Raw genomic sequence first — 19,826 nt, forward strand, 5'->3', positions numbered from 1 at the left:
CTGGGATAAAGCCTCACCAGTTGCCCTGCTTTGAGTGAAGGTAGACCCTACAAGCAGGCTCCAGTTCAGCCAACTATGAAATGTCGTATGAGAGACCCTGCCATTGTTCCAGAAATGGTTTGAGATCCAGAAGGAGTTCAAATTAAGGAACGTAGATAATGTAAGGTGTGTAGAATCACTGGCAGCTACTCTAACTGCTCTATATAAGTTTGCTTCTAGCAGGTTAATGTTTCCTGCAGATGTTCACCTGTGCCACTTTTGTCCTAGAGACTGGGTCCTGCTGAAATCTTGGAAGAATAAACATCCAGGAGGCCATCTCCATCCTTGCTGGACTGGACCTTATGAGGTGCTATTCATGACCCACTCCCTGGTGAAGTTGAAGGGATTAAGCCAGGGATCCCATCACACTCAAGTTAAGCTGGTCCCACAGAGATCAATGGAGCCCACCACATCCTGCCTACAGGAATGTATTGACACTACATTCTGACCAATGGGATGAGAGCAGAAGAGATGTATGCAACGTCTTCATTATGTCTTTAAAGGGTAGGATATTCTTCTTCCCTTCATTCTTCTATTGTATTGCCTGGAACACAGACGTGGTGGCAAGCTGTGCAGGTGAGTGCACGGGGATGACACGCTAAGGATGGCAGGGAACAAGACCTAAGAATCCTTGGTCCCTGGACAATCTAGTAAACAAAGGTGCCATACCAGCCAAGAAGTGCATGTTCCCAGATTCAAACCCAGGTTTCATAAATGAAACGCTCTTTCATTTAGGTCTCATAAAATACTTTTATACCGATTAGAGTTGCCCAAAGTAGACTGGCTTGTGTGTAATGACTTCTCTGTCTTTGGAACTGCTCAGGCTACTGTTGTCAAGGATGTCATAGCTGGGATTCCTGTGTGGATGGGCAGTGGAGGAGAGAGGCTACAGGAAGATACCATTCAAGTGTAAGAGTCTATGATTAAAAGGAAACAGAACCTTTGCTTTTTTTTGGCCACACCGTGCAGCTTGTGGGATCTCAGTTCCCAGACCAGGGATTGAACCCGGGCCATAGCAGTGAAGGCACCGAATCCTAACCACTAGACCACTAGGGAACTCCCTAGAATCTTTGCTTTCTAGTTTTCCACTTCCAAAATGAAACAGAAAATCGAGACCTATTCATATTGCAGTATAATGTACTCTGTCTTTCATTCTCACCCTCCCCCTGCTGGTTATTGTAAGTTCCTTTAAGGCAAGTACCATCTCTGGTTATTTTTGTATTTCTGCTAGCACTTCCCTTGCATAGAGTAAGCAATTAAAACATGGTTGTTGAGTTTAACTGCAATTGATCTTCATCTTTGTATCTGCCAATAGCATCCCTGCATGTAGTAGGCCCTCAATATACCTTTGAGTTTAACTGAAGATGATCTGAAGTATTTAGGAAATGGAGGCACATCAGGTGGAGTGATCGAGGGGTAGTGATTAGAATTACCTAGATCAGGAATGGCAAACATGGCACTAGCTGCCTCGCCCTACTGTCATGTCCACGGCAAACATTAATTGATCACAGCACGCCTGCACCAGCTGTGGGTTCCCAATCCTCCGTTCAAAGATTTAATGGCTTTATTAGTCAACTGGAGTCAGCATGGAGTCAAGATGACGTTTATGTTGGCAGTGACACCTGGCATTATAGTGAAATCTGCATTATTTTAGCACTCAGTGAGTACCTTGTGCCTGTCTAGTTTAGCCAAGAACTCCAAGTCAGTCATGTCTGACACTCCACCATGAAGAATCAGGACTTTCTCATCAACCAGCGTGGCCAGCGGAAGCCAGCAGAACACATCTTGCAGTAGTTTTAGTATTTTCTTGCCATGTGTCTAAAAAAATGACATTAATATGATATTAAGTTTCAGATAATTTACTCAACTTATCTGAACTACGAGAAGCTTTTGCTTTTAAAGGCAGCGTACCTTATATTTATGCATCACTTCCTTTGTGAAACCATATCTAGAGTTAGAAGCAGAAACAGATTTTAGATTTAGTGATATTAGTTATAGCATGCTTGCATTTTTAATAAAAATGCATACGCTAGAGGCATCTACTTAAATATATGGAAAAGACACTGAGAAGTAATTGCCCAAATGTTTAAAATCATACCATTATCTGTGGGTAGAGATGTGGGATATTTTCATTTTCTTATCTATATTTTCTACTTTTTCTACAGTGAACCCTTATTGTTTATATGATAAAGTGTATGGCTATGTGAAAACAAATGTAATGGTTTTATCAGAACAGTAGGATATTGTATAAATTTTTAAAAAATCTTTTAAAATGTTATATATTGTGTATTCCACTTTATAAGATTGGAAAACTACTTGAAAAAGGCATCTAACAAATAAGAAAAGCTCTGGCAAAATAACTTTACAATCACAACAAGTAAGGATCAAATCCCCAGTCACGTTTTTCTTTGTACCGTAAGTTCACCATATGGTCCTCATGGTTTCCTCGGTTGAGATGGAACTCTTTTGGGTAAACCAACATGAAGGCAAAAAGAACCATCAGGATCTCTACTGAATCCTTCCCTCGATCCACAAAGTCGCCGTTGAACACATAGGCCCGCTCTGGTGACGGGAGGCCGTTCTTCCCAGTAAGGGGAGAAGTCCGAGAAGAGGCAGTGGAAGGAAGGGAATAGGAAATTGGGTCAAGCCAGTGTGCATTTGACAGTCATATCAGGCCTGAAAGCCAATTCTGTGCTGTCTGGCTCTCTTCCAAACATGAAATGTCAGTAAAAGATGGGAATATTGGAAACATTTTGTATTGGTCTCATATTTCCTTTCTAGCCAGGCTGAGGTTATGACATGCTCATCGAAATAAATGCGTTATCCAAAGCATTTCTCAGGATTTAACGAGACAATACATCAGAAACTGCTTTGTGTTAATTACATTAATAGGATATTTATATAGCTTGTTATATGCTCTGTATTTGATAACTAAAAATAGATATGAAAATAGCTTTTGGTTGCTTTGATAATAAACAATTTCTCTATTTAGAAATTGACTTTCTTTTTTCCCAATAATGATTCCTTCTCTTTATTAACCTTAGATTTTATATTTTTTAAACAGTTTACAAAAATACACTAGAATATAATGCAGTGATGACTTTTACATTACACATTTGCTACATAGTAGCAAATATTTTTCTAAAATATTTTAAAATCCAAGTAATAACTTAAGCATTTCTTTAATGGAGACCGTATTTGAACTTCTAAATTAAACCTCAGAGCAAGACAGGAACATAATTTGAGCGTTCATACCTTATAAAATATAAAGATTAAGTCATCCAACTGGCCGTGTAAATCTCCTAACAAAGACAGAAAAACGTCAGTTTTGATTGGTCTTCACCATTGTTTCTAATTTTTTATTATAAAAAGGAAAACACCCAGTGTATACCTACAACTAATACAGTATTATGTCAGTTATATCTCAATTTAAATAAAAGGAAAATACCCAGGAACGCCTGAAAAACTTATGCTTACTCATTTTTCCATATATAAGATAGGGATAAATATTAACTTCCCTAGTTGCAGGGATAGTTAATATTGAAAGCAGAAAGCACGATATTTCTCCTGTGCGATTACCATGAACAGTGAATGACTTACATTTTCACTGAAGCAAAAATGGGGCAGAATACTGCAGGGTTGAAAACCTGGATGAGAACTAGAGAGATTTTTGCCCCACCTAAAGCAAGAAGCTGCTACTCACGGGTGTTACAAGATTTTAAGAAGTTGGAAATCTGGATTTTAATATGAAATCCTCCAATTTTCAAATGTTGGAAGCTAATGTTAGAAATTTAAGAACATTCTGAGGCAGACAAGACATACTGCAGGCTGCCCGTTTACAATCCCTGGTGTATCACCGTCTCCCCTAAGTTCAAGTGCGGGGCATCAGTCTACAATGGTTATTAAAACATCACTGAAAACATAAGGAGATGGAGAAGATTGTCAGCAATAGGATTTCTCTCTGGAAGCTGAATAAATGTGGATGGAAGGAATAATTTGCTAGGCATTTAGGCCTTTTCGAGTCCAGTAAGTAAGTAAACCGTCTTCTAACAAGGGAAGGTCTGGGTATTTGCTAGGATTTTGTTCTGAATGGAGAGGAGGAATTTGGGGCCAAATCTGAATCTCTGGGAAAAAACAAAGCAGAGGCTGGGCCCTCTCACCCCACAGTTCTCCTTCATGGCACCACCCCTACCTTAAATAACTGTGGAGTAAATATGTAAATGTAATCAGTGTGAAGGCGTGAACCCGGCCTGCCCGAGTGGCCATCGGGTCCCCTCCAGCCCTCCTGCCCCTCCTTGATCACAGGCAGAGTTTTCTGGTTCGTGAAAAGCCGTTTCTGACTGGCTCTTACCACATACTGTGATTTCCTCGCTGTAACAAGTGGAGACCCGGTTGATGTTTGGTAGTTGTACCAGATGTTTCCTGGCTTCATACAAAAGATTCAAGACATAGCGAGCATGGAGCCTCTACTAGGAGGAAGAGGAGGGATGGGACAAAACAACACATACTTGTGAGGGAAGATGGGCCTCACCTTTACTGCTTAATGACCCCAAGACCACAAAAGTGACCCCAGTAAACTGCTCCTGGGACCCTCCCTATGCACAGATGCTTTCCTTCTCACCCATCTGTGCCCTTGTTTGTGCTTTGCATCATCCCCCAAATACTGAACTGATGTCCTCTTTCCTACCTACTCTATGTAACCCCTGCTTGCCTTGAGCTTGGGAGAAACACAGGATTGTCTCAGCAAAGTATGAATAAGTGCATGTATATCGATGGTATCGGTGATCCTGACATTACTGGGAAAATCGTCCCAGCTCTTCCTGCAATGAATAATCTTCATATGAAAAAGGGGAAGGATTGGAATCTGTCATCAGAGCCAGAATCTGACCACTTCTCACCAGTTCCACCTCTACCACCCGGGTTTCAAGCCACTGTCATCTTTCGCCTAGACTATTGCAGTAGCCTCTTGCCTGGCCTCCCTGCTTCAGCCCTTGCTCCCAGTACTCTATTCGGCAAACAGAATGATTATATTAAAGGGAAAGCTGGATTATATCATTCCTGCGCTCATTGTCTCCCCCTCTCTTTCAGAATGTAAGTCCACCCTACTCACCTCTCTGTCTCCATCTTCTAATAGCTGTTCCCTGGTTCCCTCCTCTCCAGCCACAATGGCCTTCCTTGATGTCCCCCGAGCAGTCCAGGCAAGGTCCTGCCTCAGGGCCTTTCCATTTGTTCCCTCTGCCTAGAACGCATTCCCCAGACGTCCACATAGCACCCTCTCTCCCCACCTTTGACCTTTGCTCAGAAATCACCTTTTCAGTGACACCTTCCCAGACCACCCTGTAAAATTGCTATCTCTGCCACCTAGAACTTAGTTTATGCTTTGACATAGCTCCGTCACCTACTATATTAATATATCACTATTACTCATTTTTTTTTTTTTTTTGCGTTACGCGGGCCTCTCACTGTCGTGGCCTCTCCCGTTGCGGAGCACAGGCTCCGGACGCGCAGGCTCAGCGGCCATGGCTCACGGGCCCAGCCCCTCCGCGGCATGTGGGATCTTCCCGGACCGGGGCACGAACCCGTGTCCCCTGCATCGGCAGGCGGACTCTCAACCACTGCGCCACCAGGGAAGCCCTCATTTGTTTTTTATTATCTGTCTCCCCACTAAAAATCTCAGCCCCATGAGGGCAGAGATTTGCGTCTGTCTTGCTCACTGTTCAGTGCCTAGAAGGGTAGCTGCACATAGCAGCACTCAGCAATCACCTGTGGGATGAATGAACAGAGAGATTACCTGATGGGGAGGAGGGGTTTTCAATCCATAACAACTGGCTGATCAATCACAGGTCCTGGCTAAGAAAAGGGCAAGCGGATCTCTCTGACGGATCCCTGACACAAACACCCTAAATCCAGGGCCATTCCTTCTGCACTGCGTCTGCTCTACTTCTACACATCCCGTGGAATTGGTGGTGACCCAGGTCCCCCGGGGGGAGCTTACTTGTTTCACTCTGAAAGCTTCCACCAGAGCAGTTGCATGGTCGGGAAGGAGCGGGAAGGAGAGGCGTGGCCCTGTGTAACTGTCTGGTACCTCGATGGATTCATAGTCCCTGCAATTCTCCATCTCGGAGTCCTGGGGGGATCTCTCTTCAGTGAACATGCGGTTCAGGAAGTCCCCTAGTCAGGACAGAAAGGGTGGGCCGGCTTATGATCAGACCTGCAGGCACGGGCAATATAGAATTCATTCCCTGGACCATACTTGAAGTGGGTCCTGGCCAGTCTGGCTTCGGCTCCAACACAGGAGAGGAGAAAGTAAAGGGCAAAGTGATGACAAATTAGAATGGGCGGGACATGACGTTGTTATGTCAATTCCATTCTACTTTTTTTTTTTTTTTTTTTTTTTTTTTTGCGGTACGCGGGCCTCTCACTGTTGCGGCCTCTCCCGTTGCAGAGCACAGGCTCCGGACGCGCAGGCTCAGCGGCCATGGCTCACGGGCCCAGCCGCTCCGCGGCATGTGGGACCTTCCCGGACCGGGGCACAAACCCACGTCCCCTGCATCGGCAGGCGGACTCTCAACCACTGCGCCACCAGGGAAGCCCTCCATTCTACTTTTATTTTAAAAGATTGCCTTAGAAAGTACAGACATTTACAGGCCTAGGTTGGTAAACAGGAGGAAAGTGAAAACTGCGGTGGAAAAAAAGTTCACGGGCATTTCTGGTGTACTTAGGGAGTGTGGCAGATGCCTCAGACTTTCAGGCAATTCATTTCCAAATGCTGCCCCTGCATCTCTGCCTGAGGGCTTTGTCCCTGGATCTGCAGAGAGCCCTGCATGGCAGGCCAGACCTGCGTGAACAACCCTTCCCGTCCGCCCCTCCCAGCAACCTTCTACCAATGACTCTCGGGCATTGAGACTCCAGTTCCCTCTGCCTTCAGACGGCATACTTCCCAGGCTGCGTTTTGCACTATTTCCCAGGTACACTGCAGGTTTAGTAACCCACCCTTTTTTGCCTGCCTCCCCTTTCCTGAATCCCTTCCCCACTCCCTCCCCACCTCCCAGTGTTTCCTGTATTTACCAAATAAACTCCTTGCACCCAAACTTTTGTCTCCAGGTGTGCCTCTAGGAGAACCATTTATTTGTCAGCCTCCTCGCTCATTCCCTGGCTGTCACCAGATTCACATTTCCCCTCCCTGTGCATCCCACACCTCACCCCGATGTCTTTGACCCTGAGACAGGAGGACCGGCCATGTGGCCGTTCATACTCACTCTCGTTGTGATTGTTGGGGGTGAAGTGATCCACAAGGTAGCTGAAGAAATTGTGGAGCTGCAGAAAAACCCAAGAAGATGTGGCTTTAGAGATAGGAAGAAAACCCAGGAGTGGTCCAGATCAGCTGCACCTTCTAGGCACCTGGGCCTTGCTGTGTGGGGCCTGGAAGGCAGACCTGGAGGTGGCCCCATCCCCCATCCCATCGCACCTTGACCTGGTCTTGCTGCCCAGCATACTCTATAGACTGGAAGATGCTCCAGGTGCAGTGCCGCCTCATCTCCAGGCGGGCCATGTAGCGCCGGTACCATCTCTGGATCAGGACCGCTGCCTTGAAGGCTGTGACACAGACGGAGAAGCAAGCCTGTGAGGTGGGACTCCCTGGGCCTGCAGGGGGACTTGGGGGGGTGCCTCTCCCACTGTCACATGGGGACAAGATGGTAGGGAAAGCACTATATTTTGCCACCAGTAGGAAGGATTTGCCTCACTGCTGGCCGGGGTGCTTTTTCCCCATTCCCGCCCCCATCCCTCCTCCATTCTTACCTATTACTTATACTAAAATCACTGGAGGACTATTGGAATTCCCACTTTTTGATGAAAACATTTATATGTGTAGAGATGCAAAGGTTGGATTCTGAGAAAGAGATGTAAACTGGGGAGGTTGCAAGGTTGCAGCATCCTTGAAGAGTAGGATGATGGAGATACTACTCAGCCATAAAAAAAGAATGAAATTTTGCCACGCGCAGGAACATGGATGGACTTGGAGGGCATTATGCTCAGTGAAGTGAGTCAGAGAAAGGCAGATACTGTATGATATCACTTATATGTGGAACCTAAAAAATATCAATACAACAAACTAGTGAATATAACAAAAAAGAAGCAGACTCACAGATAGAGCAAACTAGTGGTTACCAAGTGGGAAAAGGGAAGGGGGGAGGGGCAATATAGAGGAAGGGGAGTAAGAGGTACAAACTATTATGTATAAAGTAAGCTACAGGGATATAGTGTACAACATGGGAAATATAGGCAATAGTTTATAATAACTGTAAATGGAAAGTAATCTTCAAAAATTGTGTTAAAAAACATTCAAATGCAAAAAAAAAAAAAAATAAAGGATGGGATGATGCAGGGGTCAGCGGGTGGGGAGGACATTTTGATACTGCAACAATAGACAGGATGTCAGGAGTCTGGTTCTGGGCCTGGAACTGCCCTGACCAGCGATGTGGCCTCAGGCAAGTCAACTTTCTGGGCCTCAGTGTCCTCATCTGGAGAAAGAGATGAACTAGATGATAACTGGGGAGAAGAAACACACACACAAATTACTACATACTATCATGTCAGGTGGTGGTCAGTGCTTGATATCCCCAAATTCCTTCTATCCCTGTGGCTTTGTGTCCCCATCACAATACACCCAAGACTGTGCTGACTATCCAATCCGAAGGGCAGCCTTTGCTTCTCCTTTTGCCAGGACCTGTGCTGGGTGATCGTGTACTGCAGGATGGCATGAGTAGGTTGAATTCTTCCTATGAGCTCTAGAACCTGCAGTCATGTACTGCTGCCAGAGAAGAGGACAGCTGTCCACGTGAGTAACTAGATTCTCCTTAAGCTCCTGGGCCTGAATGTGCCACCAGGGATGAATGGAGCCTTTGTGGATAAAGCTGGATTGCAAAGGAAACCCAGCAGGTTCGCTCAGGTCAACCTTGTGAACAGTAGACAGATTGATTTAATACATCTAGCTTGCATTAGAGAGCTAATGGAATTCCTACTGATGTCCCTAAGAGGAGATGAGATACAATAGTGAATGGGAAAAGAGAACTTGAGAGAAATTTAAGCAAAGCTGAATTTGGTTTTCTGTGAGGAAAAAATGTCATACACTAAGGATGTCCCAAAGGCACCCACGAAATAAGAAGTGATGAGGATTGAATTCTGTAAATCTCCATTCAGAGTAGTGAATGAAACGCCCAGAGTGAGCGGTACTCAGCTAAAGTAACAAGTCATGGGAAACACAGACATCTGCACCTCACCCTAGACCGACAGCATCAGAGTCTCTACAGGGAACCCAGGAATCTGTAGGTTTAACAAGCTCCATGAATGATCCTGACTTGTGCTAAAGGGCAGGCATCATTGAGGAATATGATGACCATCAAGTTTCTGTGAAAATGTTGTTTGCTAACACCTTGCCTCAAGCATTTTAAGGTAAATGCTGCCAACTAGACATACTATCCTCAGTACCTCTTCGGCTGCTCAGGGTAGGCAGACCAGGCAGGCAGTGCCTCTGTTTCTCCCTTTTATTCTCCCTCCCAATCCTCTGTCTAGGGCCTGTGTTCCATTGACAAGGGTGCTGTGAGGTTGTAGCATAGTTTAAGGACCTCTACCCAATCCTCCCTTCCCATCAGTGCAATACTACATGCTTGGGCTCCTCTTCCTCAGCCTTGAGCAGACTAAATCCTATGGCAAAAGTTACAAATACACCTGGCTGTTAAAATTCCACACTAAGGACAAGGCAACCATGTGGGGAGACAGAGGCCAAGGTGAAGAGCCGTCCTGGAAGCAGAACCTCCAGCCCCAGCTGCCCTGAGGATCATAGACAAGCCATCTAGCTGGGCCCTTTGCACATTCCTGACCCACAAAATCATAAGCAGAATAAAATGATTGTCTTAAGCCACTCAGTTTTGGGGTCGCTTGTTACACAGCACCAGATAATTGGAATGGGAATTGTATAAATGTTTTATAAAATTATAAAGCAAATTTAAATCAAAATTAAAAAAAAATATCAATCTCTAAAAAGCAAAAGTCAAACAAGTGAATCTAATCTTGTACAAGTTAGTGGCATAACCACACAGAAAGGAGTTCTTTCAAATGATTTGAAAATTCAGTAAGTTGTATATGCCTAGTGGATGTACTCAAAGGACAAAAAGAACTACAAAGAAATCTTAAAGAGTTTTCAGTAATCATATCATTATAATAGTATTGTTATTATTTTTCAGAAACTTTTTTATATACTATAGGACAAAGTAAATAATACCACATCAGTATCATTAGGGAAAAAAGGTTTTTTTAAAAGAGAAAGGAGATATAGATATAATATCATATCAAAGTTAAGTAAAAATATTGTGATCCTAAATATAAACTGGTCATTAAAATAATACATATTTTCTGGATCTGGTCACTGAAAAGGTGTAGAAAATAATGACCAACCTGGTAGCGAACACCCCAAGCTCTGGAGAAATAGCTATTTCTGGTCTGGAGCCAAAAATATGCAAGATGAGCCTGGGACCTATTGCCAAACTAGAAAGGAAGCCATGAGCTTATAAAGTTGCTTAGGCTTATATAAACAAGGTGCTGTCACTATTTCCCTTGCTTCTTCCTTCATCTCTGGTTGCCTCTCCTCGGCCTCTTTCGTTGGCTCATCCTCTTCGACCGATGCTTAATAAGTACTGGAGTCCCTCATGGCTCTGTCCTAGGCCCTGGTCTCCGACCTGACTTTACTGTCACTCTAGGCTACTTCAGTGACTCCCATGGCTTCAACAATCACCCGTACTCTGATGCCTTCCAAATGCATGTATCTCCACCAACGTCTCCAAAATCCAGATCTGAATATGCAACTACCTACTCAGCACATCCACCTGCATGTTGCATGGGCATCTCAAACCTAGCGTGTATGAACTACTCAGCACCTTCCTTCTACTCGAGCTTGGTTCTTCTCCATTATCTTTATGTCAGAAATTGGCATTATCGTCTGCCCATGTTTGCTAGCTAGAAACCTGGAGGTCATTCTTGATCCATCCTTTTCCCCAACCCCACACATGTAATCAGGTGGATCCTATCAATTCCACCTCCTGAATATTGTTGGAATTCACCCTCTTCTCTCCATCTCTACTGCCACCAACTCTGGACCAAGGCATTATCATCTCCTGCTTAGATGACTTTAGTAGCTTCTAAATTGTTCTTCCGGGCTTCCCTGGTGGCCCAGTAGTTAAGAATCCACCTGCCAACGTAGGGGACACGGTTCGAGCCCTAGTCCGAGAAGATCCCACATGCCATGGAGCAGCTAAGACTGTGCGCCACAACTCTGAGCCCATGTGCTGCAACTACTGAGCCCGTGCGCCTAGAGCCCATGCTCCGCAACAAGAGAAGCCACCACGATGAGAAGCCCGCACACCACAACGAAGAGTAGCCCCCGCTCGCCACAACTAGAGAAAGCCCGCGTGCAGCAACAAAGATCCAACGCAGCCAAAATAAATTAATTTATTTTTTAAAAATAATAAATAAATAAATAAATTTTCTTCCTTCTACTCTTACCACCACCATCCAGCCTGTCTCAATCCCTTCTTCATGGAAGCCAGAAGGGTATTTTATGTATGTAAATCTTATTCTAGAACTCCCTGTTTTGAATTCTTCAGTGGTTCTTCTTGTCTTTAGGATAAAGTTTAAAATCCTACAAGCTCCTGAGTGACGTGGGCTCTGCACACCTCAGCAGCCTCATGCCATGTCACCCTCCATCTTGTTCACTTCAGACCACTCAGTTCCTTGAATATGTCTCTCTCCTTGCTACTTCACGACCTTTGTACCCTCTACCTAGAACGCTCTTTCATCCCCTTTTCGCCCAATCTTATTTCATTCAGTTGTAAAGGTGTAGCTTGGGATAAACCCCAATGGACAACACTGACTCCTTGAGTAAATTTTAATTCTATTAAATATAGTTCATCAAGTCCTAAGACATTCAGCTGAGTATCCTAGTGGTCATGTTATAAGGAGGAGAAGCCTATTTTCAAGAGTTAGCATGAGGAGAAATGTAACGATTTCCTGCCCACCCTGAGAAGCCCCTCCCTATGCAACGTAGGCTTCGGGGTACCCACAGTTAGTCTGAAGGTGGGAAGCACATACCTTTCTCTGCATTCTGGAAAGCAAAATGATGTTGGGTTGAGGTGCCGCTTCCCATAGCGTAAGTGTAATATTTCTGCAGGACGCAGATAGCAGGTCCAAGGGAGAGTGAATTGTTTGTTGACAAAAGGAAGAAGGAACCTGCAATAGGGAGATTTGGGCAGAATATTAGTTCAGGTAGACCAAATTATCTATGAACCTTGTCTCCCACATCATAAAAAAAAATGTGAGGCTATCATGTGATAGCACCCTCCCCCCACCTCCCCGGCCTCAGTGCATGAGATATTCCTCCCCTATGTTTCCTCCATGTGTCATCTCGTCTCTCCCCTATGTTTTCAACCTTCCTACTAGATTTTCTTCAGACTAAAAACATACCGAAGTCTCTTCTCAGAGCATTTCATCATCATCATCGTCCTTTGACCTCCTATATCCCTCAAGCTATAACCCAACTTCTCTTTTCTCCTCGTCCAGATTTCTCTGGAGCAGATCACTTATATTCTCCTTAATTCCTCTTAACACCATGTTTTTCATCCTCACTATTGACCAAACCTTTTCATGGTGATGTCTCCAATGCGTTCATCTTTTCAGCCCGGACCTTGTCAGAACAGCAAGGCCATCATGTCATAAGCCATGCCTTGGTTTAAATTCTACCCCTTGGCTTTCCACGATGCCACACTCCTATCTCTTGTTGACACAACATTAATCAGTCAATCTAAGAAAGAGTTGGAAAATTTTACTTGAGCCAAATTTGAGGATTTATAACCCAGGAAGAGCGTCTCAGAAAGCTCTGAGCGTCTCAGAAAGCTCTGAGAACTGTTCTGCTGGTTAGAAATCAAGGCATGGTTATATAAGTTTCTTCTGAGAGAGCTATACAGCAAATGATGTATTACCGTTTACACAATCCAGATATGCAAGTACAAAGTGGCGGGTCATGTGACCCCTTACAAGATCAAGAAGGAATGTCATCTTCAAGCAATTGTCTTGTTGGTGCTGGGAGAATGTTGTCTTTATGGCTGAGCAGGTATTCCTGCCAATGGGGGAGGTCTGGTCGGATACACAGTGCACAGTAGAGGGGAGAGAGGAGGCCAAAGGGCAGAGAAATTTTTTTATGTTTAAATTCTTCTTGTTTTGCCATAAAATATGAATTTTATTTCATACTGTTTCTTTATTCTCTCTCCTTCCTGAGCTCATTTTTCTCTATCCACCCCTTAAATGTCGATTTGATTTGCATTCTAGTCTCAAATGTCTGCTCTCCTCACTCTGTATATGCTTCTTTTTTTTTTCTTTTTTTTGCGGTACACGGGGCCTCTCACTGTTGTGGCCTCTCCCGTTGCGGAGCACAGGCTCCGGACGTGCAGGCTCAGTGGCCACGGCTCACGGGCCCAGCCGCTCCGCGGCATGTGGGATCCTCCCGGACCGGGGCACGAACCCGCGTCCCCTGCATCGGCAGGCGGACTCTCAACCACTGTGCCACCAGGGAAGCCCTCTGTATATGCTTCTTAAATAACTGAGTCAACTCACACTTTCAGCTATCACTTCCTCCCTCTTAAATCTCCATCTCCATTTCAGACTGACTAAACTTCAGCCTCACACACCCAGCTTCCTGCTGAACTTTGGGGTGCCTCAGACTCCATGTAACGCAAATAGAACTCATCTTCCCAAAAGCCTCCTCCTCCAGCCTCATCTCTCTTTTCTCCTTTCTTCGACTCTACTTCTTGACCACCATGACTTCTGGGCTTTTGCTCTTACCTGGAATGTCCTAGCCCACGCTTGACTAACTTTACTCATTCCTTAAGGCTCACTTCAGGCCTCGCCTTCCTTAAAGAAGCCAGTTCAACATGCCCCTCCTCTGAGCTCCTGAATATCCCAGTCACATCTCTGATGAAATAAAATTTACATTTCAAGGCAGGACAAGAAAAATGAAACACAAAATTCTCTCTGTGTTTGTTTGGGCCTCTTCCTTCCCTCCCTAATGTGTAGTATGCATCTGTATTACACATTAACCAGACCTCCTCAAAGATGGGGGTGCCTGCTGAAGCATAAAGATGCGTTTTTTTTTCTTTCTTCTTATGCTAGCAATGTGATTTCTTAGAAGAACAGTGCTCTTTCCCAGCTCTGTAGGGGGTCATGGCGACTTGCTGCTCACTTTGCTCATGCTTACCTGGACTATGTATCCTCGATGAACTTTATGTCAAATACCAGTGTGTCATTTTGATGTACAATTCTTTGTCTCCAAAATGTATATGACTGTGCCATTGACGCCTAACAAGTGGAACAGTTCTTAGAGCTTTCTGAGAAGCTGCTTCCTAGGTTACAATCCTGTTTGGCTCAAATAAAGTTCCCTTTATTTTTCTTCTTAACTTGATAGTTAACTGAATTTTCCTCGTCATTTTCTTGGGGTAGCCAACAGGATATCAGAGACACCCCCCAGAGGACACCTGGAGTCTACCCCAAACCAGTGCTTGGTACCAGCATGGGCCGTTTGAGCCCCATCAACTTCTTAGTATGCCTCAGGTGCCTGATATCCAGACACCATTGCTTTAAATGACGTCCTGAATTTTATTCAAGCCGTTTCTCTTGGGACTTGGAGTCCTAAGGGGATACTGGTATATTTCCTATTTCCTAGGCAGGGGCCTAAGGGGAAATTCCTAGGCAGACACCTAGGAGGAACTTTGAAGTGAACTGGATTGCCCATCTTTTTCTAAAATTTGGCTTATATTGGAAAGATTAGGTATATATGGTCTGAACAAACTGTTGCTGGTGAAATGAGAGACTGAGACTGCTGAGCTCTGAAGAAAAGGGACTTCGCTCCTTCCGGCCATAATGTGTCCTCAGGTGACTGAGAACCTAGCGGAAGTGTCTGAGAATCAATCCTCATGCCATGCAGTGGTCCTACAGGGGATCCCAGTACAATCATTAAGTAAATTCTGCTCCCCAGGGGACACTATAAGGCTGATCACCTAGTGCTCTGGGCACCCATGGCAGTTTTAGACTGCTGGAGGGAGAGACTCAGACATGTAAGAGAGTCGAACAGACCCAAGGGTAACTCCTTGGGAAGCTAGACTCAGAAGCAGCACACATTCGATCCATCACACTGACCTCAGAAAGTTGTTCGGATCATATCTGAGTTAGGGTACCAAATGAATAATGGAAAACGGTGCCTCAAAGGCTGAACAGCTCCCGTATGTGCACCCACTCCTGGAACCCCGGCTGGCTTCATGTACAATGGAAACAAAGCCAATGCTTGCAAGCACTTTAATCTTAACTCTTAAATGGCCAGGATAGAACTCTTTTGACGTTCCAAAACTGTAGAGAAAGCCAGTTTGATAAAACATCTTCGCAAAATTCTGACCCTGAGAGAACAGAAGTATTCCTAGGAGAAAGTTATAACTCTTATCATGTCTTGAAATGTAAACATAGCCCATATCGCCTGAGACTACAGCCTTGGCTCAATTAATAGAACTTAAAACTGAAAGGGGGAAAAAAAGGAGAGGGGAGCTTTCTAAAACTCAAGCAAGAAAACTATGAGATCTCTGTCTGTGTCTATCTGGATGTATGTATGTCTGGGTGTATGTTATAAAAACAATATAACCCTACCTCTGGATGGTGTTATCAAAATTAATTTGTAAAAGAGCTCCATTTAACTGACTTAAAAGCAAGTGCTTACAAATCAAATATTTCTAAATGTAACTTAAACTAACACAAATTTTTACAGAATCACGTGATCTAGGATTAATCTTTACTGAAATAAAAAGAAAGCTTAAACTGATGGTTTAATTAATATAGACATGTCTTTAGAGTCATCAACATTAAGTAGAATACTGTTATTGTACCTAGGTTTACTGAAATTCAGTAAGTTCATTTATCTAGGTTATAAAATTTGTTAACAAGAAAATTAATGATCTGATGATATTTTCATAGGTAATGAAATAAATGGGATAAAAGGTTTTGGTTAAACTATTTAAGAACAATTATGTTTTATGGTATGCCTACCTAAAAACAGTTTCTCCAGATTTCTGGCAACTTGAAACCTTAGAGCTTTGATAAGTTAAATGATGGAAATTCGTTGAATGTCTAGATCATTTTTTTTCCTCTAGACCATTTTTAATAAGATAAAATGCTGAAACATTAATTGCTAAAGGAGTCTATGTTTACCTACTTTTGACTTCTTACTACAGTGAAACTAAATATGTATGAGAAATTAATAAATATTTTGTGCTTTATTGAAAGATTATACTTTGAAATGGCATATATTTCTAGAAATTTATTCTAAAATGGGAACCTTGAGAAAAGAGTTTTATGCATGGTCAAGAGTATCTTAGAAGATAAACCCACGCACATATGGACACCTTATCTTTGATAAAGGAGGCAGGAATGTACAGTGGAGAAAGGACAGCCTCTTCAATAAATGGTGCTGGGAAAACTGGACAGGTACATGTAAAAGTATGAGATTAGATCACTCCCTAACACCATACACAAAAATAAGCTCAAAATGGATTAAAGACCTAAATGTAAGGCCAGAAACTATCAAACTCTTAGAAGAAAACATAGGAAGAACACTCTATGACATAAATCACAGCAAGATCCTTTCTGACCCACCTCCTAGAGTAATGGAAATAAAAACAAAAATAAACAAATGGGACCTAATGAAACTTCAAAGCTTTTGCACAGCAAAGGAAACCATAACCAAGACCAAAAGACAACCCTCAGAATGGGAGAAAACATTTGCAAATGAAGCAACTGACAAAGGATTAATCTCCAAAATTTACAAGCAGCTCATGCAGCTCAATAACAAAAATACAAACAACCCCATCCAAAAATGGGCAGAAGACCTAAATAGACATTTCTCCAAAGAAGATATACAGAATGCCAACAAACACATGAAAGAATGCTCAACATCATTAATCATTAGAGAAATGCAAATCAAAACTACAATGAGATATCATCTCACACCAGTCAGAATGGCCATCATCAAAAAATCAAGAAACAATAAATGCTGGAGAGGGTGTGGAGAAAAGGGGACACTCTTGCACTGCTGGTGGGAATGTGAATTGGTTCAGCCACTGTGGAGAACAGTATGGAGGTTCCTTAAAAAACTACAAATAGAATTACCATATGACCCAGCAATCCCACTACTTGGCATATACCCTGAGAAAACCAAAATTCAAAGAGAGTCATGTACCAAAATGTTCATTGCAGCTCTATTTACAATAGCCAGGACATGGAAACAACCTAAGCGCCCATCATCGGATGAATGGATAAAGAAGATGTGGCACATATACACAATGGAATATTACTCAGCCTTAAAAAGAAATGAAATTGAGCTATTTGTAATGAGATGGATAGACCTAGAATCTGTCATACAGAGTGAAGTAAGTCAGAAAGAAAAAGACAAATACCGTATGCTAACACATATATATGGAATTTAAGGGAAAAAAATGTCATGAAGAACCTAGGGGTAAGATAGGAATAAAGACGCAGACCTACTGGAGAACGGACTTAAGGATATGGGGAGGGGGAAGGGTGAGTTTTGACAGGGCGAGAGAGAGTCATGGACATATACACACTAACAAACGTAGTAAGGTAGATAGCTGGGGGGAAGCAGCCGCAAGGCACAGGGATATTAGCTCGGTGCTTTGTGACAGCCTGGAAGGGTGGGATGGGGAGAGTGGGAGGGAGGGAGACGCAAGAGGGAAGACATATGGGAACATATGTATATGTATAGCTGATTCACTTTGTTGTAAATCAGAAACTAACACACCATTGTAAAGCAATTATACCCCAATAAAGATTTTAAAAAAAAAAAAAAAAAAAAAAAAAGAGTATCTTAGAGAAACTTCCCTGGTGGAGCAGTGGTTAAGAATCCGCCTGCCAATGCAGGGGACATGGGTTCGATCCTTGGTCCGGGAAGATCCCACATGCCGCAGAGCAACTAAGCCCATGTGCTACAACTACTGAGCCTGCACTCTAGAGCCTGCAAGCCACAACTACTGAGCCCGCATGCCACAACTTCTGAAGCCCGCATGCCTAGAGCCCGTGCTCTGCAACAAGAGAAGCCACCGCAATGAGAAGCCCGTACACCGCAACGAAGAGGAAGCCCCACTCACCTCAACTAGAGAAAGCCAGCACGCAGCAACGAAGAATCAATGCAGCCAAAAAAAAGAAGAAAAAGACTGTCTTAGATTAGATTGAATTTGATTAAATAAGTGAATTTTAATATTAAGTGTGAAAATGTGTAAAACTAGAATTTGATTTTTTTCTCTAAGTTTTCTTTGAAATGTTAATTTGCTTTTAATAACAGATTGTGAAGTTTCTTTACCAGTAACTTTCTGCACTTGCCTTTATAATCGTTTACTGTCACTTTGGTTAAGTGAATAAATACTGTTTCACAGTGACTTATGATCCTACTTGGCCAAACATTTAAAACCTTTTGATACCTTTGACAAACTTTCTCATATCAAATTCTAAATGAAGTTCTTTTGACCTCTAGCTAACTTTGGGGTACTACAGAGGGCCCCTGAACATCTCAAAGAGAGATATTAAAATAATCAGGCTTATTTGGTCTGTTAAATTACATGGGAAACATTATCAAATGAGTAATGATAAACCTTCTTAAGTTATAGTCTATGGGTAAACGTTATTAATATAAATGTTCTAGAAATGATATGAAGTTTCTAAAATTTGAAATGTCCATAATTCTAGTCATTATCTTAAAATTTCATACCTCACAGAAATAGCCCAATTTCCTTGACAACTGCATTGTAATCAGGTCTTTAACCATGCTTTTAAGTCTTCTGTCACTTATAGATAGCTACTGTCTTACTCTGACCCTTTTACAAAAATACTTGTAAATGACTTGCTTTTATGCTCCAAAACTAAATTAGACTCGGTAGCAAAAGGACTTCTACATTGTATGTGGGCCCTTTCAGCAAGGGCTCTCTTATGTAAGGCTACTGAAGAAATAGTATTGGGGTCTCCTTTTACTATTTATGTCCCACACTCAGTTGAGGCTCTTCTAAACTCTCACTACATTTAGCACTATTCTGTATGCCAACTAACTTCTTAAGAGGCACTGTTGCTTTCTGCACCTAATACTATCTTGGTTCTATGTAATAACCTTAACCCTGCAACTCTGCTTCCAGCACTACAGGAAGAAAACAACCAAACTGCACACTGTGAAGAGATTATCTTTTTGCTCCCAGGAATGACTTACAGGAAACTCCTATTGATAAGGCTAGTCTATTTGATTTACAGATGGGTCCTCCTTAAGGGATGAATATTACCGAGCTGGATATGCAATAACATCCACAGTGGACACAACTGAAAGTTCTTATTTACCAGAAACAACGTCAGCAAAATAAGCTGACCTAACTGCCTTAACCCAAGCTTGCCAACTAGCCAAAGACCAGATAACAAAATTTTACACCGACAGTTGCTTTGCTTTCGGAGTGGCACACAATTTTGGAATGCTATGGAAACGATGAGGTTTTTAACCTCTTCGAGACAACCTATTTAAAAAATGGGGGAATTCCCTGGCGGGCCAGTGGTTAGAACTTAGTGCTTTCACTGCCAGGGGCTGGGGTTCAATCCCTGGTCGGGGAACTAAGATCCTGCAAGCTGCGAGGTGCAGCCAAAAAAAAAAAAAA

General features: G+C 43.0%; 1 protein-coding gene across 2 annotated transcripts in view; it reads right to left on the reverse strand.

Moving 5' to 3' along the window:
* Positions 1-19,826, reverse strand: part of PPEF2 (protein phosphatase with EF-hand domain 2) — a 64,430-nt gene that overhangs the window by 18,846 nt on the left and 25,758 nt on the right. The window contains exons 5-15 of one of the 2 annotated variants that reach the window (XM_032632618.1): positions 18,288-18,292; positions 12,184-12,321; positions 7,508-7,635; positions 7,299-7,356; positions 6,035-6,210; positions 5,150-5,278; positions 4,391-4,505; positions 3,295-3,341; positions 2,454-2,620; positions 1,951-1,987; positions 1,708-1,857 (exon numbers count right to left, since the gene is read on the reverse strand). In XM_032632618.1, coding sequence (XP_032488509.1) covers positions 1,708-1,857; positions 1,951-1,987; positions 2,454-2,620; positions 3,295-3,341; positions 4,391-4,505; positions 5,150-5,278; positions 6,035-6,210; positions 7,299-7,356; positions 7,508-7,635; positions 12,184-12,238 — 1,062 coding nt within the window. In that variant the 5' untranslated portion in view covers positions 12,239-12,321; positions 18,288-18,292. The remainder of the gene's footprint in view (positions 1-1,707; positions 1,858-1,950; positions 1,988-2,453; positions 2,621-3,294; positions 3,342-4,390; positions 4,506-5,149; positions 5,279-6,034; positions 6,211-7,298; positions 7,357-7,507; positions 7,636-12,183; positions 12,322-18,287; positions 18,293-19,826) is intronic. The other variant, XM_032632619.1, reaches the window with a different exon arrangement.

Source organism: Phocoena sinus, chromosome 5, assembly GCF_008692025.1.
Source record: "Phocoena sinus isolate mPhoSin1 chromosome 5, mPhoSin1.pri, whole genome shotgun sequence".
Taxonomy (NCBI): Eukaryota; Metazoa; Chordata; class Mammalia; order Artiodactyla; family Phocoenidae; genus Phocoena; species Phocoena sinus.